This window comes from Dysidea avara, chromosome 5, assembly GCF_963678975.1.
Source record: "Dysidea avara chromosome 5, odDysAvar1.4, whole genome shotgun sequence".
NCBI lineage: Eukaryota > Metazoa > Porifera > Demospongiae > Dictyoceratida > Dysideidae > Dysidea > Dysidea avara.
In genome coordinates, this window is record NC_089276.1 from 10,201,467 (window position 1) to 10,228,624 (window position 27,158).

General features: G+C 38.1%; 1 protein-coding gene and 2 non-coding genes across 6 annotated transcripts in view; 2 read left to right on the forward strand and 1 right to left on the reverse strand.

The window, feature by feature from the left end:
- LOC136255428 (midasin-like) overlaps positions 1-8,665 on the forward strand; it is a 116,463-nt gene extending 107,798 nt beyond the window's left edge. For 2 of the 4 annotated variants that reach the window (XM_066048188.1, XM_066048189.1), the window contains exons 97-110: positions 1,378-1,429; positions 2,216-2,262; positions 2,322-2,483; positions 4,751-4,933; positions 4,983-5,198; positions 5,255-5,314; positions 5,368-5,486; positions 5,543-5,717; positions 5,771-5,844; positions 6,151-6,265; positions 6,418-6,549; positions 6,606-6,683; positions 8,026-8,070; positions 8,443-8,665. In XM_066048188.1, coding sequence (XP_065904260.1) covers positions 1,378-1,429; positions 2,216-2,262; positions 2,322-2,483; positions 4,751-4,933; positions 4,983-5,198; positions 5,255-5,314; positions 5,368-5,486; positions 5,543-5,717; positions 5,771-5,844; positions 6,151-6,265; positions 6,418-6,549; positions 6,606-6,683; positions 8,026-8,070; positions 8,443-8,598 — 1,614 coding nt within the window. In that variant the 3' untranslated portion in view covers positions 8,599-8,665. Of the gene's footprint in view, positions 1-1,377; positions 1,430-2,215; positions 2,263-2,321; positions 2,484-4,750; positions 4,934-4,982; positions 5,199-5,254; positions 5,315-5,367; positions 5,487-5,542; positions 5,718-5,770; positions 5,845-6,150; positions 6,266-6,417; positions 6,550-6,605; positions 6,684-8,025; positions 8,071-8,442 lie in introns of those variants that run through there. The other 2 variants (XM_066048190.1, XR_010700893.1) reach the window with 2 other exon arrangements.
- On the reverse strand, positions 1,576-1,648 carry Trnam-cau (transfer RNA methionine (anticodon CAU)). The gene has a single exon. It is a non-coding gene; the product is annotated as a tRNA-Met (tRNA).
- On the forward strand, positions 1,777-1,849 carry Trnam-cau (transfer RNA methionine (anticodon CAU)). The gene has a single exon. It is a non-coding gene; the product is annotated as a tRNA-Met (tRNA).
- Positions 8,666-27,158: the final 18,493 nt, after the last annotated feature.

The window sequence follows — 27,158 nt, forward strand, 5'->3', positions numbered from 1 at the left end:
ATTTGATCAAATGTCAACAAGATATGCTACAAGTATGAAAACGATTAGTGTGCTCACAAACTGAAGTTATTTCCACGGCGTGTTATGGTCCTTGTACTTTTGTTGTAGGGTAAATCTCTAGGTAGCATTTTAACCCTCAGTACGCCATGAGTAACTGATGTTGATTGCATAGCCATAGGATCAACACTTCAAAAATTACAGTGTGTGTTTACAACCATGTGTAGCAGCTGATATATTGGCCTATGCGGCTTTAAGGTTTAAGAGCATTGGAAAGAATATAAGGCTTGTACTCAGAGTTCTAATCAACTGCATAACTGTACTGTATGAGTCATACAGTACAGTTATGTGAAGAATTTATTTGTGAAATGTTATGTAAACAACACACTGTAAATCGCTAAAACCAGCTAAACTAATCTTATGAGTTCATTCTACGGCTAGGAATAGATTGTATAAACACTTACTGATCATCTGATCACGAAGCTTTTAAACGCAACTCCACTAAGACTGCACAATTGATCACGTGCATGACATTGTAAATCACTAAAACTAGCCAAACTAATCCTATCAGTTTGTTCTACGACTAGAATAGATTATATGAACACTTACTGATATCCTTATCACCGAAAATCGTAGCAATTTGAGTACTAGAGAAAATCACTCAGAGCTAGACGTGACCAGGAAGTACAATATAACACTTAAAGCACTGCCTTACTTGTGTGTATGAAAAATACAGTACTCGGGGGGTGTCTTGAGGCAAATACAGCACTCGGCTTCGCCTCGTGCTGTATTAGCCTCTCAACACACACCCTTGTACGTACTGTATTTTCCGTACACACGCGCGGCAGTGCTTTAACTCTAACATACAGTTCAAGTGACTGAAACCTTAAATTAAGATGGCAGATGAAGCATGGAATGTGGCGTCACGATGAAATTGGTCACTGTTCTTCATTGCTTCATAGCAAGCAAGCCTCTGTTGTTACAGAGGTTATTTAGCTTTCCCCTAGTAGTCCAATGAATAAACTTCCTTTTGATATCTGATTTTAGGCTAATGGAGTTAAGTAGGCTAAGTCACATGGCCATTTTGTGTAAATGCACATTCCTGAAAAGTGTTATGTGGCTTTAAGGGTTAACTACTGTTCACTTCTTAAATATCTTTTCAAAACACACTATAAGCTACTTCATTGTGACCACTCCCCCTGTATTGTATTTTTGCATTGTTAGTGCTATACTCCTTAAATACTGATTTTTATTTACGTACCAACTACATATTATGGTCTTGATAATTTTGCTCATGAAGCAGCTAATCAAGTTGAAGTGGCTTAAGTACAATTTCCGTATGATTTCATACTGCTACTTAATTGTTTTATGTATTCTTAGACTCAACAATCTCAAGAAAAATCGATGTCTGACAAAGACAATGATAATAAAGGTACTGTGAGCTAGTAGTTTATTAGGTACAGTATAGGGAAGTACATAATTCATGATATGATTTTGACAAAAACTAAGTAAGGGTAGGTGGAAACTATTCTAGCATAGTGCCACAAATGTTAGATAATAAAAAAATAAAAATAGCACTGCCTCCTGTGAGGATTGAACTCACGACCTTCAGATTATGAGACTGACGCACTACCCACTGTGCCAAGGAGGCAACCTTGCTCATTTAGACAATATAGACAATCTTTGATTTGAAATCTCCCAGCTTGTTTAATTGATGCCTGTACATGTAGTACAACGTTATCCTTATACAGTGTAAGATATTGTATGGTGATTGAGAATGCCTCCTTGGCACAGCAGGTAGTGCATCAGTCTCATAATCTGAAGGTCGTGAGTTCAATCCTCACAGGGGGCATCATTTTTTAAAACTCTTTTTTTCACTTGTGGCACTATTAGGACTCTAGGCTCCATCCAAGCTTTATTCCTGATCATATATTGTCCATGCATGCTCAAAACTGTTTAAGCAATGTTGCTAAATTTTCTGCATGCCAAACTACTTGCGTGTTTTCAAAGAACCTGGTTGGATTGTATAATGATTATACAAATAAAGATAGAAAATATTTATTGTTTGCAATGGATATTTCATTGCCAAACCAAAGTCCATATATTTTAGTTGAAAAATCTTTGCACGGATTCATACTCTACCTTCTGAGGACTCTGCTAAATAAGAGATTAAATATTAAAATAGTTTTGATTGTTTTATTATATAATATCTATACAGAGAGTCATGGCAATACAGAGTCAACCTCACTGGTGGATGACACAATGGTATATACTTGTTATGTGTTTTTTTTTCATTTATTAAATAATGTGCTTATTTGTGTCAGGACACATCAGAAGATGTCCAGTTTGAGTCACAGAAGCAGAGGAAGTCATCAGATAGGAGAACACTAGCTGATGATGACCAACGACCAGTGAAGAAACCTCGTATTGTAAATGATGATCTTGCTGATAAGGAACCAGCCAATTCCAGTGAAATAGAACAGCTTGTACGTTGATAGCTGATATGTAAGAGTAGCTATTTAGATGATACCTGGAGAAAACTTTGTTCTGTTTAAAAATAGCAGCAGTTAAGTATCAAACAGTATGGGATCCTCCCAGAGGAGGTTGGACACGATATAAGCGCTTCTAAAATTTATTACTGTTAATTGCATATTTCTAATATGTGACGAGGAGTAAGTGATAGAAGAAATGTTTAACAATGTCCACACCACGTTACACTGTGCTTCTTAAGATGAACAGCAAATTCTTATTGCAAGGCGGGAGTGCGAGTTTCTACTTCTCTTTTTGATTCTCTGTGAGGCCAAGCTAGCAGTGTCTGCTCTTCTTTTTCAATACCCTGAGAGGCTTTGTTAGCATGCACATTGCTTTCTTCGACAATTATTGTGCTAAAATACACGTACATAAGGCGTCCCTATAGTATTACACATCGCTTCCACCCAGCAAATGTTTTTTTTTTTACACACGTGATCCCCGTAGATTTCAAGAGTGATTTACATGCCTGGAGTAGTGGGGTTGAATGGGGTTGACCGCCTGAATAGACTAAACTTGAAGTGCACTCTTGAATGGTATTTGTGAAAACTTTCGTGAACGCTTGGTTAAACTTTCAATACAGAATGTATGCGCTCGCGCGTGTGTGTCCAACCTCCTCTGGGATCCTCCCAAAAATGATGCTCACCGCCTAAAAATGCTGCCTTTAAAAATCATCCTACAATATCTTTCATCTTTTGTGACGAAAATCACTTTTATGAAATAGTAGTAGTCCATCTAACATGAAATACAGCATTAAAACAAGTTACAGGTGGCCAGATATAGAATTTAAAAAATATACCAAAACTCGAATTTTCATCTGCCTGCTAGCCTGCCTGACCACAGTCGCAAAGCTGGAGGCCAAATGAAGCAGCACACAGCCACCATTTTACACCACAACAAACTCACCAGTGGTATGTGCCTTTTGGGGTTCCTACAAGTGTGTGCCCTCTGTACTTTGTTTTTCCTTTTATCTGAAATCAAACTGATCTTCATTTTCTTCTTCATCTGATGAAACCATATTAAGGCATTAATTTTCCCTATCATCACTTTCCTTGTATTTAGATGCCGTAAATTTATTTAAGCACTTATGCTACGTGCCACCTTATTAATGCGATTAATTGTAATGATCGATCACCGAGAGACCATACATCTTAACAATATAATTACTCAATCACGATGACATACCTCGTTATCAGAAATAGTGACACACCCCCTGGTAGGTGAAGGCTGTACTCTAATACAGCAGTCACCCTAACAGAGCAGTCACACGTGATAGCTGTATAATATAACAAAAAAAAACCCAGATTATTAATTTAAAAATGAAGTAGGGATCCAAGCAACAAAAAGTAGTGAAACAAGAGATGAATGATCATGGTATTACAGCATAGCTCGGTGGAAAAATCATTACTTTTGGCATTAAACAAAATGATTGTTACAACATGCCAATGTAAGGATTTTCCCACCGAGCTATGCTATAATACCATGATCATTCATGTCTTGTTTCACTACTTTTATCGCTTGGATCCCTACTTCAATTTTAAATTAAACATTTTTAATGTACTTATAATATTCAGGTGTAGTGATTCTACAACCTTTAATAACTTACCTTTCCACTGGGATTTTCAGGTATTCTGTGACTAAAAACACTGTAGCATGCCTTGTAGGCAACCAGCAAAAGCACATCTATTTGACTTGAAAGGGGTGTGTCCCTACATACATGAAGGAAAGTGAAAGGCAGTCTTAAGGTTTTGTAAAGCAAATTTGCAAAAAAAATGATAGACAAGTACATATATATGTATATGTATATATATAAATATTTCCTTAGCAGTGCACAGCAACATAATTAGAGAATTACTAAATGATTCACTAATTACGAAATATGAAAATGCAATAACTACAATTCTGTTTGCATATATTACAAAACTTGAAATCAAGCATGGTATGTAATATTTATACACTGCCAGCTATACTAGCTGCATGGTGCCTGGTTTGTAGAAGTAGCACAACATCAACTTGTTTGTTAACTATTTTGTGTGCGTGCAAACATATAAAAATTTTTTGTAGATCCTTATTATTGATTTTTTATTATAACCATACCAATAATATCTGTTAGCGATAATTATTAGAATAATTAATAGTTAATAGTCTCTGATGTATCCTACCATAGATGACTAGTAGCTGTGGTAGCAGACAGTTTCATTATTGTAGCATGTACTCTGTATAGGACGATGGTACATACAAACACATTGAAGATGAACAAGATGTCTCCAGTTCTGCTACTGTCTGGGATGCTGCTACTAAAGAACAGCAGCAGCAGCAACAACAACAGCAACCAAAGGATGGAAAATCAGCAGAAATGAGTGACAATGAAGACGAGGATGTCAAAATAAACAAAGATAGGAAAGATGTAAGTTAACATGCTTTGATTGCAGTGGTGACTGCTGGTATCATTACAGGAAAGTCTTCAGGTAACTGGCAAGCCATCAAACAAGAAGGCCAATAATATAGACAATGTTACAACTCCTGAGGAAGACAGTGAATCAAGTGACATTGAGGAGGAGAAAAAGAACAGCGACCACCACAATGAAGATAATAAGATGGATGTGACGCAGAGTTACTATCATACTGATACATCACTACTAAATGTTGACAGGATTAATCCTGGAACAGAAGTATGTGTACTTTATTAACATATGATTGTCTGCTTCCAATCCTATGTGTTCTATAGGAGTTAACAATAATCAAACAGCAAGTTGCTGATGCTACTAAATTCTTACATTCAGTGAAGGTACTTTTAATACAGTAATCATTTCATGTCATTGTTAGTATTACTGTACACAGCAGTCAGTGGACACTGCAGAGTTGTGGTTGAAGTATGAAAGTTTGACAATGGAATTTGCTCATTTACTGTACGAGAGAATACGGCTTACATTCCAGCCCACACAAGCCTCCCAATTAAAGTATACAATTATTGAAATAGTTTTTTGATCTGTAATTATCTTTATCTTCTTCACAGGGGTGATTATAAGAGTGGGAAGAGGTTGAACATGAAACGAATTATTCCTTATATTGCTAGTCACTACCAAAATGATAGAATATGGTTACGCAGGAGCAAGCCCAGTAAAATGCACTACCAATTGTTGATAGCAATTGATGACTCATCCAGCATGCAAGACAATGAGTGCAAACAAGTGAGTATGATTGTTGTGTGAGGAAAGAGATGCTCATTGCTGTGATCTGTTAGACTGCCTATGAGTCACTTGCTGTCATTAGTGGAGCACTTTCTAGACTAGATGGAGCTCAGCTTGGAATTTGTAGGTATGTAATTGGGAGCAGTAGCAAGCAAGGCTGTGTTGTTCTGTGTATCATTACAGTTTGTTAGTATTGTGTTATTTTACCACATCTCTGGGTAGTCAGGATTGCAAGGGCTGTCTTCACTTTAGGAGTCTTGTATGTGTTTGCTTTATTTTTCATTATTTTTATTCATAAACAGAAATCTTGACCACCAAAAGAATCAGTATTATGCAATTTTATTGAGGGGTTCCACCTTATCTCATGCTTGTTATTAGAACAACAGTAACAGGTTCCAAGGATGTAGTTGATGTTGTGTATCACTATTTGTAGGTTTGGGTCTGAAGTAGATGTCTTGCACAATTTCAGTCAACAGTTCACAACACAAACCGGAGCATTCATTCTTGAACAGATGAGTTTCCAGCAACCTAAAACTAACTTTGTAAAGGTACCACCACACTAACCATGTGTTATAATGTCCATATACAAGGCTCACTTCAAATAAAAGCTGTTACAGTGTGTAGTGTAGTGTATGTGTAGTATGGTGTAGTGTACAACTGTACATTGATGTGTTACTCAACTAGTACACTTCATCCATAGCTCATGGAGGTGTCCAGGGCCTTGTTTATTGACAACGCCCAACACTCAGCACACAACACGTCTGGTACTGAACTTCATCAGTTGTTAATGATCCTATCTGACGGTCGTGGGGTGTTTGCTGAAGGCACTTTGGTAAGATACAAGTGAAAAAGGGTGCACATGTGTACTTTTCATTCTGCTACTTGTAGTCTATCCAGCTTGCAGTCAGGAAGCTACAGGAACTAGGAGTATTTGTGGTGTTTATAATTCTAGATCCACTGCACAAGGTAACTACAATGTTTATATTAGTCACACATATCTGTTGTGCATATGAAAGACTGAAGGTCTTGTATATGTACCCTCATGAGATATGCTTCTGTTTGCTAAAGATGAGGCACTGTGCTGTTTTTATACCATTGTAAACTATTACTATTATTTAACGTAGTGAAAATGAATTAGTCAACAAGAATGCCTCCTTGGGACAGTAGGTAGTATGTCAGTCTCTTAATCTGAAGATCATCATTTTGTTCCTCACAGGGGGTATTTTTTAATTTTTGTAATGTTTTCCAACTAGTTTTGCCCCATCTTTTCTATTAATTTGGCAAATATTGTCTCAAAGTTTTGTAGTCATAATAAAAATTATGACATATGCAGAACCAAGAATGTTGGTGATGAATTTGTATGGTTTAATATATACAATGGCGGATCCAGCATTGGGAATTTGGGGCAAATGCCTGCCCCCCCCTTCCTAGGCCCCTTTCCTTTGTGAAGGAGCCATTTGTTTTTAACATAAACTGCAAGCTAAAATCAATTGATCACTTAAGAAGTGTACATATTATGTCCATTTATTGTAAACTCACCTGAAACCAAAGAAACTGACTGTAAAACTGTCACTCAGTGCCTTTCGTGTGCTCTAAGCACTTCTAAAAATAGTTATCGTGTAGCTGGTGTTAAAGTCAATAGAATGGTAACACTTTAAAACTTTGATCTAGCAAAGTAGTAAAAATCAAGTGAGACACACTATTAAGAGGTGATTATTTGCTGCTACAAGAGTGCAACAAGTAACAAAAGAATATGTGCTTTCCAACCACCTACAACATAGCCTGTTTGTGTCCCTCCCATTGCCAACTCATGGATCCACCCCTTTTTAAATACACTACTGTCATAGTCACCAAGAGAAAACTAAACAGACTATATTTGTAATGTTATACAGCTATATTACTGCTTGAAACTATACTTATGAAGTATCATGATGGAGCTATTACGTACAATACCCTGATGTCATGGGCATGCCCATAATTATATGGTAAATGCTTTATTCATAATTAATAACTGTATTTGCCCAAAAATGTATATGCTATGTATAGTAGGCAACCAATCTTGAGTTATCCAAACTCCAAAATGAATATTGTATTAGAGTAGTGAGTGTTCATTATAGTAGTGGAAAATTTCATAAAAATAAATTTTTGTAGTGTTTGATACGTACGCACATAGTCGTAAGGACAAGACTAAGAGTTATGTACTTTTCAGTTATCCAAACACCGGTTGGGGTTTGGATAACTGAGATTCCACTGTATTTAATAGTAGACAAGTAATATGTTCATAAGGATAATTTTTATGTTTCTATAGGACTCTATACTAGACATAAGGGTACCCATCTTCACTCAAGGGCAGGTGTGTGTGTGTGTGTAGTGTACCTATGTGTGTGCATTTGTAGTTGTTAAAAGATGACAAACAAGCATAGGTATACAAACTGTATAAAACATGTACAGTACATAGACCAAAGAGCATATGATGAACACATCCAGGGATTACAACAGACACAACACAAGTGTTGTCTGTGGTGAATAAATTGTTCCTTCTGATGCTCTTTGTTTATACCTTTCTATGTAAGGGGTGTGTTTAAATGTGTGTGAGCTATAAAACATTTTCTGGTAATGATTGCATGTGCAGCATACATTGTTAGAATAATACTATATGAGTGTACATAGCTATACTTATAGTTACGTCTATATTGGGATGCTCCTTGTATATTTTTTTGTACAGCCGATAAGTTTCAAGTCTTACCTGGATGTATTTCCATTCCCATTCTACCTGTTGTTGAAGGAGATCAGGAGTATGCCTTTAGTACTGGGGGATGCTTTACAACAATGGTTCCAGCTGATCAATGATGGACATTATTTAGGATTAACGCAACAGTGATTCTTACACCAATTGAATTTTCATGTGTACAGTACTGTATTTTAGTTTAAATGAAATATCAATAATGGGGTACCACATTACCTCTTTTGACTATTGTAGCAGTGGCAGTCCAGTTAATCAAAAGAAATGTATCATTACTTATAGGTTAGAGTCTCTAAAGTTAAATATTTACACTATTTTAGTCAATAGTTCACCACACAAACTGTTGTCCTTGAGTAGATGAGTTTCCAACAGCCAGTAAATAAAGTATAGGGTTGCATGGAACAAATGTACAAATACATCCTCTGAAGCTTCTTTTGAAAGTGTTACCAAAGCTTCGAAACTTTGTTACAAATGTCATGTCAATAATTAATGAACACAATTGATGGTTATTAGGGTGTACACTGTAATACCAACTCCTACACTTTGTTATAGCTCATTGTTTAAACTATAATTACACCAAAAATACCTAAATGGCAGCTTCCACAAGGAGTGACAATACTCGTGCAACTGGTTTAACATGTTAGTATCCATGGTAATAAAGCTTGGTGGGGTAAAGCGGCATCCGAATGTTATAAAACCAAACGAAGCTTCGAACTATTTGTCTCAGCTCTAAAACAAACTTTGTAAAGGTGCTATTTATACTTGTTGACAGCTAGCGTCTCCCTTTTCAAGCTTGTCCTGCTATGTCTATGTAGTCACTGTAAAGTGTTAATAATAATAATAAAATAATAATAGTCCCAATTTAGCTTGTCAGAGCATGCACACATGTGTAGTGTGAATGTGTGCGAATAAGAGTGTACATGTGTGCTTATGCTACTTATAGTCTATCCATAGGAGTATTTGTGGTGTTTGCAATTCTAGATTCATGTGTGTGTGGGTATGGGTCAGTCTCATGTACCCGGCCCATAAAGGGTCTAGTATCACTCAAGACAGCATGGCTGCTTTGCAGCTTGTCTGGGAGAGGAGGCATTCTTCATGATGACACCATACTTGGATCTGGTAATGTGTATGACATCCTTAAGTCAAAACACCATCTGCTGCTCCGCTACATTCAGAAACTTTACTGCTACAATTGCAGTTCACTCGGTCATCTTTGATGTGTTGGATGGTTCTGTGATACTAACTGCTGCACTACAAACTTCAGATGCTGCTGGACTTTCTGACATTGATGCATATGGTTGGAGAAGGCTGTGCTCCTCCTGTTCTGTATCTGTTGCTCTTCCATTACCTTATTGACTTGTCATTTGTGTACCACTTTTCTCGATCCCATGATTGTTTTCCCCATGATGGCTTGCCGGCTGATAACTTTGGACAAGAGACCACGTGTGTGATGTATTGGTATTGGTGAAACAGTTCAATGTATTATTGCTAAAGCTGTCTGTGTGATTGGTGAAGGCATTAGTTTTCTGCTGGCTCTATGCAGCTGTGTGCTGGCCAACCCTCAGTTGCTGTCCATGCAATGAGGAAAGCTTAGGATACTGAAGACATGTTACTAATTGATGCAATTTATGCTTTTAATTCTCCTAACAGAGCTGTGGCTTAGTATGTCATTCAGCGTTTTGTCCATTTTCTACCATTGTGATAAATATTTATGGACAACCAACATACCTCTATGTTGATGGTGATGTTCTCTACTCAGAGGAAGGGACTACTCAAGTTGACCCTCTTGCTGCAGTCCGTGGTAAGATTTCTGCTCTTCATGCATTAACTTCAATGGGCCCAAGCTTTGGACACTTCCCAAAATTAATGCAGGTGAAAAACCTGGCTTGTTACAAAGGCATGGTTTATATAGCTCAAGGAATTTATTTCGTGATGGGCTGTAAATGTTACATCTGATGGCAGACCCCATCTTGGTGCTCCAGTTGGCACCTCTGAGTATATGGAATGGTTTACTATTGACAACTGCATTTCTGAGATAGATATGCATCTTCTATTAATGTCCTGCTGCTTACACTTGTACATGTTTTTATTCATGGACTAATTAGCTGATTGCATGCTCTATGTTGCATGTACAGTTCCTGTTACATCTTTTAGTTTCCAGGAACTTGAGAAGAACAAAGTTTATATACCAGCTTTGACTGGCATAGGGGTCATTCCATGTCAAATCAACAAGGAATTTAGGGTCACCTCTCAGATTTTGACGAAACTTGGTGTATTTGTAGTACCTGTGGTGCTTATCACTCATGCAAATTTTTAGCTCCATACATTCTATAGTTTCTGATTTATGACTGCAAATATTTTGAATATTTCATGAAAATTTGGTCCATCTCCAGTTACAAAATCAACTGCAACTTTGTACTGTATAAATACAATTTTCACTGATTGAAGACTGTTGACTGACCTTTCCAGTGATCCCTAAATTATGGGATATCTACTTAATTATGGTTCAAAAGTACTTCATTGAAAACTTTAATCCTTTATATTTTGAGAAATGCTGCTTGAAAATTTTCAAATTCTTTTGTGAATAATGATTGGGTCATTGTCTATGTTTGATAAAATTTTTGTGGTGGGACCACAATGGGCTCAAGAGATATTATGAATTATGTTGTGGTATGCGGTGGAATGTGCTGTCTATTATTGCTGTATTGGAGTGTACAACTCCAATAACCACTCGCAACAAGCTAGGCCATGCCAAGCTTGTCTTACAGAGTGAAGGTGTCTAGGTACATTGCAACCTGTACTAGTGATTACCTGTACTGAAAGACCATCTATAAGCTGCAGTTAATTTATACTTTAATTGGATCTTAATGTGTAGCACCAAAGCATCAATCTTTTCTAGCAAATCCAAAAATGGTCCTTATTAGACAGGTTGACTATAAATGAGACCATCATGCATCCATAAACACATTAATGTTGTACCATCTCTTCAGTTATACCTTATTTATTAAGTAAAATCTTGCCGTAGTGCACTTACATACATATCCCCACTCTACACTATTCAAGTTACGTACATAGCTGCATAGGTACAACAGACCTCCTCAAAAAGGATATCTGGGTACCTTGATAACATCATGATCTTACTTTATAATTGTACATACATTTTGGATCCAAGACAAGTCTGTGGTTTCTCAAAAATGAACACTTCATCAATGGTCCAGGGAATAGAAGAGTTACACTATATACAGTAGATGCATTACTTGTACCAAAAGTTTTTATATTATTAACACTTGCTTGCACCTCAATGCGTGATTTATAGTACTGTAATTACTAAAATTAATGGTTTTTCAAAGTATTTTGTGTTCACGTTTTGAAGATCAGTACAGGTAAATGTTAAATATGTGGTCAACATGTTTGCTTCCTACGTGAGTATGTGTATGAATTTATTTCAAAGTGGTTGTGAATGTAAAGTAATGTAGTAATTAATTTCACACATTGAGGCACAATTAATGCATGTATATGGTAAAACCCCTCCATTGCTAGGACCATAATAAAGTGCTCACATTACGCCACAGATGTATATTGGTCTAAATGTATGTGTACCACTAGAGTGGGAGTACAGAACAGGTGTCCTCGTTATCAAGGTATCCAGGTATCCCTTCTGAGGAGTTCTGTTGTATGTACCTATGCAGCCACATACGGAACTTAAATATGGCTAAGTCCACTACAGTGGGACTCAACTTAATAAAGAAGGTACTTGTGAAGAGATGGTACAACATTTGCATGATGTTTATGGACACATGGTGGTCAGATCTTTAATTCATAGTCAACCTGTCTAATAAGGACCATTTTTGGATTTGCTAGAAAGAGTTGATGCTTTGGTGCTATACATTAAAGAAGATAACTTAACTGCAGCACATAGATGGCCTTTCAATACAGGTGGTCACTAACACAGGTTGCAATGTACCTAGACACCTAGACAAACTTGGCATAGCCTTGTTGTGAGTGGTTATTGGAGTTGTACACTCCAATACAGCAATAATAGCCTGCAAATTCCACCGCATACCACAAGATAATTCATTATATCTCTTGAGCCCATTGTGGTCCCACCACAAAAATTTTATCAAACATAGACATTGACCCAATCATTATTCACTAAAACATTTGAAAAATTTCAAGCAGCATTTCTCAAAATATAAAGGATTAAAGTTTTCAATGAAGTACTTTTGAACCATAACTAGGTAGATATCCCATAATTTAGGGATCACTGGAAAGGTCAATCAACAGTCATCCATCAGTGAAATTGTGTTTAAAAATATTTACACAGTGCAAAGTTGCAGTCAATTTTATAATTAGAGATGGACCAAATTTTCATGAAATATTCAAAATATTTGTGGTCATAAATCAGAAACTATGGAATGTATGGAGCTAAAAAATTGCATGAGTGATAAGCACCACAGGTACTACAAACACACCAAGTTGCATTAAAATCCGAGAGATGACCCTAAATTCCTTGTTGATTTGACATGGAATGACCCATAGGTGGATCTAGGAGGCACTGTTGGGGGGGGGGGCAAGAAGTTTTAGTGTACAACAGTGTTTATTCCACTAAGAGGAATTCTAGTACACATTGACAAGTTATATTCAGTTGCATAACTTTATTCAGTATAGCTGGATGGATGATAGACATACAGTTTTAGCAAGACTTCGTAATACAAAAAAAAAGGAGAGAGTGTCCAACTGGAATACAGTCAGCAGATACACTGCTGTCAAGTACACCTAGCCTGTTCACAGAATAAAGGCTTGACCTTATCAACACCAATAAGCACCAATCAACAGTTCTGTATGACCAATGGAAGTGTTAATTTGATCAAAGTTGAACATGACAGAACTTGACACAGTGACTTTATACAGGCTATATTGGAAGTTGGACACTCCTTTTTTTTATATTATGAACTTTTTTATATTATGAACTCTTGGTTTTAGACTGTGGTTAAAAATTAGACCTCCTAGGTTTGAATTTGGGAGCATATTTGATAGCATTTAGCTAAAAAAAAGTGTATGCTTGCAATGCATATAAAGATTAGTTAGCCTATCTGAGATAAAACCTGTTTGATGGTAAAGTGTACTAAATCAAAATATAAAAGTATATATATATTGTTATAATTGTGACTGTTCTATTAGAGTGGTGACTGTTCTATTAGAGCATCTCGAACTTAGTACAAAATTTTAAACTTATTTACCTCTGTTGCCTTCTATTTGCCCATTGGCTTTCTATACTTCTGAATACTGTGTGAATGCATGATTCCAGTTTCTGTTATCAATACAGTACTGTGAGTCCAAGGGGAGCAAAAGAAGGGGAGGGGCGCAGCACCCCTGCCCCTCCCCCCAGATCCGCCTATGCTGACTGGTCTTGACCGTCCCGGTGTACTGCAATGTTTACTTTTGCCCTTCCAACATGATTCAGAGGTATGGGCATCGTTGATACTACTAATACAAGTAGGCTTTAAAAAAAGAATTTTCAACTAGAGTATAGGGACCATAGCACATCGATAAAAAGTACTGAAACAATCTGGAGTAGTGAATGATATTAAACACAGTAAAATAGTATATAAGTGTTACTCAGTCACCAGAAAATTCCGTTTAAATTCCATAGCAACTTGTCGAAAGCGTTTCGGGTTGATCTGAAGGCTTGTTCATGCAGACTTAGTTTTACCTATAACCAACACTGCCTCATCGTTGATTCCTCAGGGAAAAGTGAGGCTGGTTAATTTTTGGGGAATATTTTTTCGTGTGCTACGTATACGCTCAAACCTAGCTAGCTAGCTATGTATTCCCTACTATACCGTACTGTATGATGGATTTCAATTTAAATGAATTTAGACTATATCAAGACACACGATAGTGTGTCGTGCAGCCCAAGAAGCCGGCGCGCCACACCGTGAGTATATTAACAGGAAGAAAAAAAACGCAATTTTCACACCTATGTAGCTCTGTGATCCCTAATCCGATTAGAACCAACTTTTCTAGAGAAGTGCCGGCCAGTTAGGGGAGTCTACATGCCAAATTTGAAGAAAATCCCTCAGGCCATTTCCTAGATACGAGCGAACAAAATTTCGTTTTAATTTCTTCGTTTTTCTTCTTCATTTCGCACACTTCGCAAAATCCGCCATAAAACACGAATGCGTGCTCCAATCGGGCTGAAATCTGGCACACTTGAAGGGTTCATTAAGGCGGATCTCAATACCAACTTTGGTAGGAATCCGATGAACATTCACGGAGTTATGACCAATTATTTGCGTAAAATAAGGTCGAAAGTCTGTCACGCCCACAAGGTAAATCCCTAGGCGAAATGAGTTGAAAATTGCTATGTGGATGGAGTAACCATCGTAGGAGTGCCTTTTTGTGGTTTGAAAAGAATCGAGATAAAGACCATAGAGATATGACACAAAACCCAACCTGTGTCAAAATTACGCAATCAATTTTTATGAATAAAAAAACTATTAGTTTTCACGCCTACCAGGTAAACCGCTTAAAGCAATGAGCTGAAAATCAGTATGTAGCTGGAATAATCATCATAGAAAGTCCTTGCAGTAGTACAGATAAATCGGATTACAAACCACTGAGTTATGATTTGAAAGGCAACTACGTGTAGCAAATGCGAGATCGAGATACTCTAATAGAACAGTCACCCTAATAGAACATTCAGCTACGTTTATAACTTACTACATTATAGAATTATATTACATTGCAAGTTATTCTGTAGGGAATTCAGCTACAACCAGTTAATCTGATGGACAATTCAGCTACAGGCAAGTCATCCTGTAGAGAGTTCACCTAGAAACAAATCACCCTGTAGAGAGATCAGCTAGAAGAAGTCACCTTGTAGAGAGTTCAGTTACAAAGAAACTATGCACCAAGTAGAGAGTTCAGCTGCAAACAAAATCACGCTGTAGAGAGATCAGCTAGAAGAAGTCACCTTGTAGAGAGTTCAGCTACAAAGAAACCATCATGTAGAGAGTTCAGCTGCAAAAAGATCACCCTGTAGAGAGTTCAGCTAGAAGAATTCACCCTATAGAGAGTTCAGCTGCAAATAAATCACCCTGTAGAGAATTCAGCTACAAACAAACCGTCCTGTAGAAAGATCAGCTAGAAGAAGTTACCTTGTAGAGAGTTCAGTTACAAAGAAACCATCATGTAGAGAGTTCAGCTGCAAAGAAATCACCCTGTAGAGAGTTCAGCTATGAATAAATCACCCTGTAGAGAGTTCAGCTGCAAACAATTCAACCTGTAGAGAGACCAGCTAGAAGAAGTTACCTTGTAGAGAGTTCAGCTACAAAGAAACCATCATGTAGAGAGTTCAGCTGCAAACAAATTACTCTGTAGAGAGATCATCTACAAAAAGATCACCCTGTAGAGAGTTCAGCTAGAAGAAGTCGCCTTGTAGAGTGTTCAGTTGCAAACAAATCATCCTGTAGAGAAATCAGCTACAAACAAATCGCTTTTTAGAAAGATCAGCTAGAAGAAGTTACCTTGTAGAGAGTTCAGCTACAAAGAAACTATCATGTAGAGAGATCAGCTACAAACAATTCACCCTGTAGAGAGATCAGCTAGAAGAAGTTACCTTGTAGAGAGTTCAGCTACAAAGAAACCATCATTTAGAGAGTTCAGCTGCAAACAAATCACCCTATAGAGAGTTTCAGCTACAAAAAGATCACTCTGTAGAGAGTTCAGCAAGAAGAAGTCACCTTGTAGAGAGTTCAGCTACAAAGAAACTATCATGTAGAGACATCAGCTATAAACAATTCACCCTGTAGAGAGATCAGCTAGAAGAAGTTACCTTGTAGAGAGTTCAGCTACAAAGAAACCATCATGTAGAGAGTTCAGCTGCAAACAAATCACCCTGTAGAGAGTTTCAGCTACAAAAAGATCACCCTGTAGAGAGTTCAGCTGAAGAAGTCACCTTGTAGAGAGCTCAGCTACAAGAAATCACCATTTAGAGAGTTCAGCTGCAACCAAATTACCTTGTGGAGAATTCAACTACAAACAAATCACCCTGTAGAAAGATCAGCTAGAAGAAGTTATCTTGTAGAGAGTTCAGCTACAAACAAGTCACTCTGTATAGAGAAGAAGTTACCTTGTAGAGAGTTCAGCTGCGAAGAAATTAAACCACCATGTAGAGAGTTCAGCTGCAAACAAATTGCCCTGTGGAAAGATCAGCTAAAAGAAGTTACCTTGTAGATAGTTCAGCTACAAACAAATCACCCTGTAGAGAGATCAGCTAGAAGAAGTCACCTTGTAGAGTGTTCAGTTATAAAGAAACCACCGTGTAGAGTGTTCTGTAATAAATATATGTATTATATATATATATATATATATATAATTTGTACATTTACTGATAAAATCAGAAATATTTAAAGTATTTAACATCTGCTTCATCTTTTCTGCTTCATCTTTTCTTCTTCCTGTGGTAAAGAAAAAAAAATAGATTAAAAAATTCCCCAAAGCCGGCCATAGGTATACAAATACAAAAAGAAGTGAAATTTAATCAAAAACAGCTAAGCTGTAAAAAAAGGTGTGGCCCCCAAAAAGGCCATGGTGAAAAAAGATGTGAAATTCAAGGTGGCGGCCAAGAAATGGCTGTGATGGTAGGTTAATGGTAAAAATTTTAATAACGACAATTCAGGTGAATTTGGTGCCAAGACCAAAAGGTGCAGCCCCCCAAAAGGCCATGGTGAAAAAAGATGTGAAATTCAAGGTGGCGGCCAAGAAATGGCTGTGATGGTAGGTTAATGGTAAAAATTTTAATAACGACAATTCAGGTGAATTTGGTGCCAAGACCAAGCGGCACCAAATTCACCTGAATTGTCGTTATTAAAATTTTTACCATTATTGAACCTACCATCACAGCCATTTCTTGGCCACCACCTTGAATTTCACATCTTTTTTCATCATGGCCTTTTTGGGGGCCGCACCTTTTTTTACAGTTTAGCTGTTTTTGATTAGATAATAATAGTAGCTCGTCAAACGTTTGTTGAAGGTGTGTATTTTGATTAGCAAAAATATGCGTGAAAATTCGATAGGTTGAAAATTTCTAATATAATAGTTAGCTATAGTAGTGATCATAGCCGGTGTAGCTACTTAATCTCTGATACTCAGATATAACGCCGAGCAGTATACGTTTGTGTCTCAAGTTTATTGATGTAATATTGCGTGTGTGCATGTGCTCGAATACATGCGGTCAAACGGGTGTCACGGGGTGTACCCTCAAATATGCACGCCATTTTTAGCTATCGGCAGAAATACTGATTCTGGTGCGTACGGCGAACTATATGGCAGAGCTACTTCAGCAAGATAAATCTACTGAGCATGATGTAGAAAGTAAGTGTGAATGATCTACATCTAATTTGCATGTAGCTATGACGGAGCAATTACAAAATAGCAAACATTTTAAACTGAGCAAGCTTAACTGAGAAATGCGCGGTCATAAAAGATACTGCAGATTTGCGTTAGAATTTTTTCTGTAATTCGCTGCATGATAATTATATTGTGCACACCCGTCAGGCTTAAACTTTCGAAGTGCCTGCCGCAGCCACGAAATCACCAGTTCGTGTAGGCGAACCTAGGAATGATGAGCTCAATCAGTGGATATACCCAGGATTTGAAGTGAAGGAACGTGCTCGGGAATTAGAATGCTGTATAGCTACTAGGTACTGTGGGTTTTCTGTCTCCGTATATTAATGCAGTTCACAACTAGTACGTAGCTAGTGCGAGACGTATAGTACGTGATACGCAATACGTGATACACAATACGTGATACACAATACGTGATACGCAATATTCAGTTGCAAACTGACATAGAAAATCAACAGTGTGGTTGGTTTCCTGTATGTCGGCAGGCGCGAGCTTGCCTTTGTATGTCATGTTTGTGGGTGCGTTGGTGTGAGTCATGCTCCCTTGGTCAGACTGCCTTTTCTGGCCACTAATTTCCCCTTGCTGTTCATTGGGTGCATGTTTTTAAAAAGCCACAATTCATTGGTTTTTAAGCCACATGACAGTTCAGAAAACAATAATTTAACAATAATAATGATCATTCACTACCTCATCAACTGAATGTGAATGCTCAGGTATAATGTGAGATGAGATAATAGCTATTATGCTGTAGTTTGGAGTGGTTTTGGCTAAGCTAATAGTTTGTTTTCTGTAATAAACAGTCAGGCAGCTATTTCTGGTTTGTGTGGTGTGTGTGTGCGTGCGTGTGTGTGTGTGTGTGTGTGTGTGTGCATGCGTGCATATGTACCCACCCATGCAGCTGTTCTGTGGAAAAGGAACATCTATATAGCTGTTAGCTAAGTATATCTAAACTGTTGTGTTGTAGCTATAATGCTGCCAGAATGCATGCAGGCAACAGCCAACAAAGTTGCTTAGATCTCAACTGACTACTACCAGTATTATAGTGTGTAAAGAACAAAGGGAGACTGACTAAGCATGACTGTAATCATTATTCATATACCATACAATCAAATTCATTGGGTTTGTCCCTCCATTAAAGCTATTAAATTAGTGAAGTCCAGCCCTTTATAAACAAAGGCTATAAATTACTATTTATATTCATACTAGCTACTGTATAAAGGGAAACGTATAATGCAAAAGTTTGTGGATGAAAGGTTTCACAGTTTTCACAGATTTATTGGCAACTGTGAAATTTTTCCAGCAAAATTTCCTTATAATAATTTGTATTTGTATTTTAAGGATAAAGGCTTGCACCTGTACATCCATAAACAGTATATACTTAACTATACTCAGGAGTGGATCCAGGAGGGGGTCTCTGAGCTGGGTGGAGGGTAACTCCCCTAAATTTCACACATGCAACTCAGTAGCATTCATACATAATAAGTGCCCTTAGACAAACTTTAACAAGCATGATGTGTGTATCTAGCTATAACTAGCTGGAAACCCACACTGCTGTTTGTGCTGCTTATTGCTATACTATGCTATTGTAGACTTATAGCTTACTACATACACAACTTCCTGGTATATGGTAGCTATGACAAATGATCGGGTGTTTGAGACTGCTCTATTAGAGTATATCGATCTTTTGCGATCTGTTGCTTTCCTCCATGCACTTTCTGTCTAGGAAGAAGTGTGATGAACAAGTGTCTCTATTCTAAATAACTATAATATAGCATCATTTAATGATAGCTCATGTGATATAAATTGTTTAAAGTTCAGCAAATGGTGGAAGATATGTGCTTACTGTGAATGGAAGAGCTGGCAATTGCAAGGAAGCAATGGCATTTGTAGTCACTGATATTGTTGTACAGTGAAATCTGTCTAATCAGGTCACTGCATAAAGAAGTCACCTGTCTAAACTGGCCATTATAAAAATCCCCTCATTTGCCAACTGTGTACAAAGTGACCTGCTTAATGCAGCCACCTCCGTAATGAGGTCAGAAAATTTTGTCCCTATGATGACCGGAATAGACAGGTTTCACTGTATAGGTAAGTCTGATTTGTATAATCTTCTACATAAAGTTTTACTGCCGGTACTTTTCTTTTGTGGTAATGCACCTGACATTTGGTCTGTAATGGACATGTGATATCACTCAGTTCCGACACAGAATGAACTGGACATGAACTGAACTCCAGTCTCCCGGCAGTATGAATTACGGAGTGATACAGGAGTTAGCTACTTCAGTAGTACTTCAACTTGGTCTCAAAAGAAAGAAATGGCGTTGCTCCCAAGCTACCAATTATAGTCTGAAAAGTGAAGTATCCATTACGCTTCATTGTTCAACCTGTTAAATAGCATTATGAATCAAGAACTGTTCAAAAAGCACCTCTGCAATCATAGTAGCCACTATGAAAATATGGACGATTTCCATTACAAAGGGAAGCCATCACATGCTACCACCAAATTGACACCTTTTGCTGTCAGCGAAAATGAATGGGACACAAAGGAGGACAATGGTAAGTCCATGAAGAATGCATTGTACAGTATACATACTGCAGTATGCCAAAAGGCACGTGTCCAGTTGAAGCAATGTTGAACAGTGAAAAAGACCAAGCCAATAGCCTTAGCTGTTATTGAGTTATGCTTGTCTGAATGCATCAGTCAGTTAGTCAGTCAGTCAGTTAGTTGGTCAATCAGTAGAAAATTCCAGTTAGTAAAATTTAAAAAAAATTCATAGCAACTTGTTGAAAGCATTTCGGGTCAATCTGAAGACTTGTTTTGGGCTTAATTTTACCTAACCAATACTGCTTCATTGTCATCAGGGAAAAGTGACGCTGGTTTTGGTGATGTATTTTTTTTTGTGGGTCACGCCCAAACCTTTGTGGTCCCTACTATACAGTATGATGTATGTAATGTAGTGAACACTGACTTAAGTACAGAATGAGAATCAGTTAGTGACTTTAATAGCTGGTTGCTCTGTAGTTGATACTCTTGTAACAAACAGCTATATAGTGTGTAGTCTTAATAAAAATGTGCAGCTGCATGACTGGCATGCACAAATGTTTGGTCATTCTGTTCCATTCCTGATTCCATTAATTATTGCGGCCATGCCCTCTCATTGAACCCGTCTTTAAATGAAAGGTGGTTGGGTGGGGTTTCATGGCCTCAAATATGTGCAGTAGTGAGGCTGTGCTTATTCTTGAGAAAAACCCAAAAAATTACCTGACTTTTTGGTGAGTTTGCCTGGCATATAGCTAGTGATAGGATGACACAGCCATTTCAACACAAGCATCAACCCGGGGTGTCTGATACCAACTGGAATCCAACACAAATCACTTGGAATCCCAATATGGAATCTGGAATCCCTGATAGAATATGAGATTTGGAATCTTACACACAATATTTTGGGTAGTGTTGGACCCCTCAGCTTCAACATTCACAGGATATAAATGGTACGTGATCTTGTACATGATAGTAAGTAAGCATAAAGATGGACAATCATTATTAAACTGTTAATGTGTTACACTTGCTTTTTCTTTTAATTATAAGTTATTTCAGCTGCAGGACTCCTTCGCAGACAGTCAGATATTTTCTTTCACGTACTGGACACCCACAGCTTGATCTATATACTGCCCTGAATACTACACAAAATCACCAGAGCAAAAGATAGATGACAACATAGCCAGCACATCACCAATGTCAATGAATAATGCTCCTTAATTCCTCTTGACCACTAAACTTTGTAGCTTCACGAGCCATCCCAGGTGGGGCAAACTATAGGTAATCTATGGGCAAACATCCCTGCAGGATTGGGGTGTGTACATATTGAGGTACATTATGTATAGCTCAACTCTAGATCTCATGTGGGTGCAGAGGAGGATCCCGCAGACAATAGAGCTTATCCGTTTGATGTCACACTAAATATTTTCTGTATAAATACAGGTTATTTTCGTGAATGCGTGAAACAAGAGTGAGTTACAAGCTGAAGAACGCTAGTGAAAATAAGTAAGCTGTGGTGCATTTGTTATGTTATTCGTTGCTTAACAATATCACTTCGCAGCTGGAAGAAACAGGGCCATTAAATTCCAGCTGCTTGCTGGCTTGCACTACTGAATTAATCCAGTCCCCTTATTCCCGCTCTTCAATTAGCTATTAATATAAGTAACTCAATCGATGTAGCTATTCCCCCCAAGTCTTTCTTCAAATTGTGCAAAATCGCAAAAAGTTTCATTTTCTCGCATGGGTCCCATTAATTCTAGCCTCAAAAACATGATGTCTAGTAACTGTTACTAACTTAAAATGATGCAACTTGACGTAAACGGATAAGCTCTATTTTATTTTGATTGATTCTAGAGTTATCATACAGTATGGTAGTACTGTATAGTAGGGATCATGCAGAACTGAGCTTTTCTAGCCAAAAATATCACCCTAAACCAGCCTCAATTTCCCTTCATGACAACTTGGCAATATTGAGTAGGCACAGCCAAGCCCAAAAATGTCTTCAGATCAACCCTAAACCTTTCCAAAAGTTCTGTAGAATTTTAGAAATTTTCTATTTAACAGAATTTTATTCTGACTAGCTGATGCCTTCAGCCAAGCACAACTCGACAATGGATATAGCTACGGGCTTGATTTCTTCACTGTTCAACATTGCTTCATCCCGAGATGTGCCTTTTCACCAACCACAGTATGTACAATAAACTCATCATGGACTTTCCTTTGTCCCCAGTTCTTTTTGCTGACAATGCAAGGTGTTCATATTTATTCGTGATAGTGCATTAGTGGCTTCCTGCTAATAATTTATTTTGTACGTGCTGCTCAATTTTCTGTGCTGGCCGGTACGTTTGTTTCTTGTGTGTTTGAGTTCAACTGATTGTTCAAGACGATGGGTGTAGGATAAGAACTCATTTTAGCAAAGTAGAACAGGGATGTACTGATTAGTTGGCATGGTTTAATCGCTTGCATTTCTTAACGCACTGCTTTGCTGTGTAATTTCTTTGTACTAAGGTATTTCATTCTATGAACACTGTTAATTGTTTATTTCTTGTGTGTTGTTTGAGTTCATCTGACTGTTCCAGATGGCAAATGGATAAGAACTCGTTCTTAGAGTAGAACAGGCACGTGCTGATTAGTCTCGTGTATTTGAGTTCAACCGACTGTTCCAGATGATGGGTGGAAAGAACTCGTTCTAAGCAAAGTAGAACACAGACGCGCTGATTATAGTTGGTATGGTTTCCCACTGCTTTGCTGTGTACGTAAGTTCTTTGTACTAAGGTATGAACACTGCTGCTTCTGCCAGCATGAAACAACAAAAGTTAATCTTAAGTTCTTACAATGCATTGATAAGTGTTCTACTTGGGGTGAATATAATATATGGATTTTGAAAAACTTTGTGTCTTCTGTTCTACATTTTCATTTTGCTGTTGAGAGGCTTACTGTGTCATATATTACTTCAACACAGTCATCAATATTGAAGCTTGTGAAGAATTGGTTGAACCTCCCCCAAAATTGCACTCCTGGAACTATTTTTTCACCTGGTTGTATTGAATCTTCCCTTTTTACCTCATCTGAAGCAGTCAGCTAAGCTGTCATACATTCTGGCTGTTGAGCGGTCAATTGACCCACTGATTGTAGAGCTTCGATATTCTGTACTAGCCAACACTCCAGATGTCTCTCCCACTGTCCTTAACTCTTTATCTGCTGCTAAGGCTTTAGTACCCAACGTCTACTCCACTACATTCAAGAACCATGCACGTCATGATTTACATCGTACTCACATTGATTATTGGGAATCAAAATTTGAGACATTAACGGTTCAAAATAAATTTTTAGACATTGTCACTCTGGAACAAGCCTGTCCTTTACGGAAGAGATTGATGTATGGCCTCCCTGTGAAACAACTGCTCTTCTTGCTATATGCTGGTTGTGATACTCTACCAACTCCTATGAACCTGGCTAGCTAGGTGAAACATCATTACTAGCCCTAAATGTGCCCTTTGTCAAGCTCCCCAGCCCACAACAAACCATATCTTGACTGGATGTCCTGCTGCTCTTAATCAAGGCAGGTATACCTGGAGACATGATTCAGTCCTACAGGGGACTCCAACAGCACATATACTTTTAAACTCTTTGCTGACCTTCCAGGATATCTTGCTAGTGTCTGCCCTCCTAGCACCATTCCAACCAATCTTTCCTTTACCCTTAGTAGACCTGACTTGGTGTTGGTTTCCAATAATTCCATCTGTTTGTTCGAACTAACTATCTCCAGCAACATCTTTTTGGCTGCTAGAGCTCGGAAGGAAGATCGGTATGGCTGTTTACAATATGACCTCAGCTTCCTGGCTTATCTGTTAATCTCGTTTCGATCAAGATTGGCCATTTTGTGCCAGACACAATTGCCCAGTGCCCAATGCTTGTGAAATGACAAAGAAGACTATAAGAGCAGGCTGCTCGCATTGCTGTCTCCTGCTCATATAGGATTTTTAATTCTAGAGCCACCCCAGACTGGGATCTATTGGTTTGCCTAAACTTAACTTTTCTGCATGCTTTAATTGTTATTTCTGTATTGTAATTTAATAGTGTAAGTCTTGCCAGGGCTCCTGTACTGTTCATCCAGCGCATACATTCCGGGTAGCATGTACGTGAAGTATGACTGACTGTATATTTATATTATGTTGTTGATTGCAAATGATGATGATGTAATGGGGTGATCACATGTCTTATACATGCTGGCATGTGTTTGTAAATCAGATGAATCTTTGCTATCATGGTATCGGCAACTACTACGTAGTGACAGGAGTTTAAAAACTGCACCAAATCATTGTCCTTTGTAATGTCACATGGCAACTTACCAAGTTTTTCTGCCAGAACAGTTCAATAATTTCAGTTTACCAGAAGACTGGCCCAAATTGGCACAATGATTTGAATGTTTCAGATGTGTGCCAGGTTTAAAAGACAAAGACGAAGCTGTTCAGGTCCATACACTCATATATTCTATGGGAGACAAAACCAATGACATACTAAAGTCCTTCGGGCTCTCGCAAGATGACCTAAAGAAGTATGACACAGTCAAAGGAAAAATTGATGGCCACTTCGTAAAGAAACATAAGACTGTTTACGAGAGAGCACGATTCAATCAGCATGTACAGGAAGAGGGTGAATCAGCAGATCAAGACACACGATAGTGTGTCGTGCGGCCCAAGAAGCCGGCGCGCCACACCGTGAGTATATTAACAGGAAGAAAGAAAACGCAATTTTCACACCTATGTAGCTCTGTGATCCCTTATCCGATTGGAACCAAATTTGCTAGAGACATGCCGCCCAGTTAGGGGAGTCTACATACCAAATTTGAAGAAAATCGCTCCAGCCATTTCCGAGATACGAGCGAACAAAATTTCGTTTTAATTTCTTCGTTTTTTTCTTCATCTTCATTTCGCACACTTTGCAAAATTCGCCATAAAACACGAATGCGTGCTCGGATTGGGCTGACATTTGGCACACTTAAAGGGCTCATTAAGGCGGATCTCCGTACCAACTTTGGTAGGAATCCGATGAACATTCACGGAGTTATGACCGATTATTTGCGTAATATAAGGTCGAAGGTCTGTCACGCCTACAGGGTAAACCCCTTGGAGGAATCAGTTGAAAATTGATATGTAGATGGAGCAACCATCGTAGGAGTGCCTTTTTGTGGTTTGAAAGGAATCGAGATAAAGACCATGGAGATATGACACAAAACCCAACCTGTGTCAAAATTACGCGATCGATTTTTATGAATAAAAAAATTATTAGTTTTCGTGTCTACCAGACAAACCGCTTAGAGCAACGAGCTGAAAATCTGTATGTAGCTGGAATAATCATCATAGAAAGTCCTTGCAGTAGTACAGAAGAATCGGATTACAAATTACTGAGTTATGATTCGAAAGGCAACTAGGTACAGCAAATGCGAGATCGAGATACTCTAATAGAACAGTCACCCTAATAAAGCATTCAGTGCATACATAATTTACTCAGTTATATTACATTGCAAGTTATTCTGTAGGGAATTCAGCTACAAACAAGTCACCCTGTAGTCAGATCAGCTAGAAGAAGGTACCTAATAGAGAGTTCATCTACAAAGAAGCCATCATGTAGAGAGTTCAGCTCAAATAAATCACCCTGTAGAGAATTCAGCTACAAACAAATTGCCCTGTAGAGAGATCAGCTAAAAGAAGTTACCTTGTAGAGAGTTCAGTTACAAAGAAACAATCATGCAAAGAGTTTAGCTGCAAACAAATCACCCAGTAGAAAGTTCCGCTATGAACAGATCACACTGTAGAGAGTTCAGTTAGAAACAAGTCATCCTGTAGAGAGATCAGCTAGAAGAAGTTACCTTGTAGAGAGTTCAGTAACAAAGAAACAATCATGCAAAGAGTTTAGCTGCAAACAAATCACCCAGTAGAAAGTTCCGCTATGAACAGATCACACTGTAAAGAGTTCAGTTAGAAACAAGTCATCCTGTAGATAGATCAGCTAGAAGAAGTCACTTTGTAGAGAGTTCGGCTACAAAGAAACCCCCATGTAAGAGAGTTCAGTTGCAAACAAACCACTCTGTACAGACTTCAGCTACGAACAGATCACCCTGTAGAGAGATCAGCTAGAAACAAGTCATTTTGTAGAGAGTTCAGCTAGAAGAAGTTACATTGTAGAGAGTTCAGCTACAAAGAAACCACCATGTAAGAGAGTTCAGCTGCAAACAAATCAGCCGTAGAGAGTTCAGCTAGGAACAAGTCACCCTGTAGAGAGATCAGTTAGAAACAAGTCATCCTGTAGATAGATCAGCTAGAAGAAGTCACTTTGTAGAGAGTTCGGCTACAAAGAAACCACCATGTAAGAGAGTTCAGTTGCAAACAAACCACTCTGTACAGACTTCAGCTATGAACAGATCCACTATAGAGAGCTCAGTTAGAAACAAGTCATCCTGTAGAGAGATCAGCTAGAAGAAGTCACATTGTAGAGAGTTCAGTTACAAAGAAACAATTATGCAAAGAGTTTAGCTGCAAACAAATCACCCAGTAGAAAGTTCCGCTATGAACAGATCACACTGTAGAGAGTTCAGTTAGAAACAAGTCATCCTGTAGAGAGATCAGCTAGAAGAAGTTACCTTGTAGAGAGTTCAGTAACAAAGAAACAATCATGCAAAGAGTTTAGCTACAAACAAATCACCCTGTAGAGGGTTCAGCTACAAACAAGTCACCCTGTAGAGAGT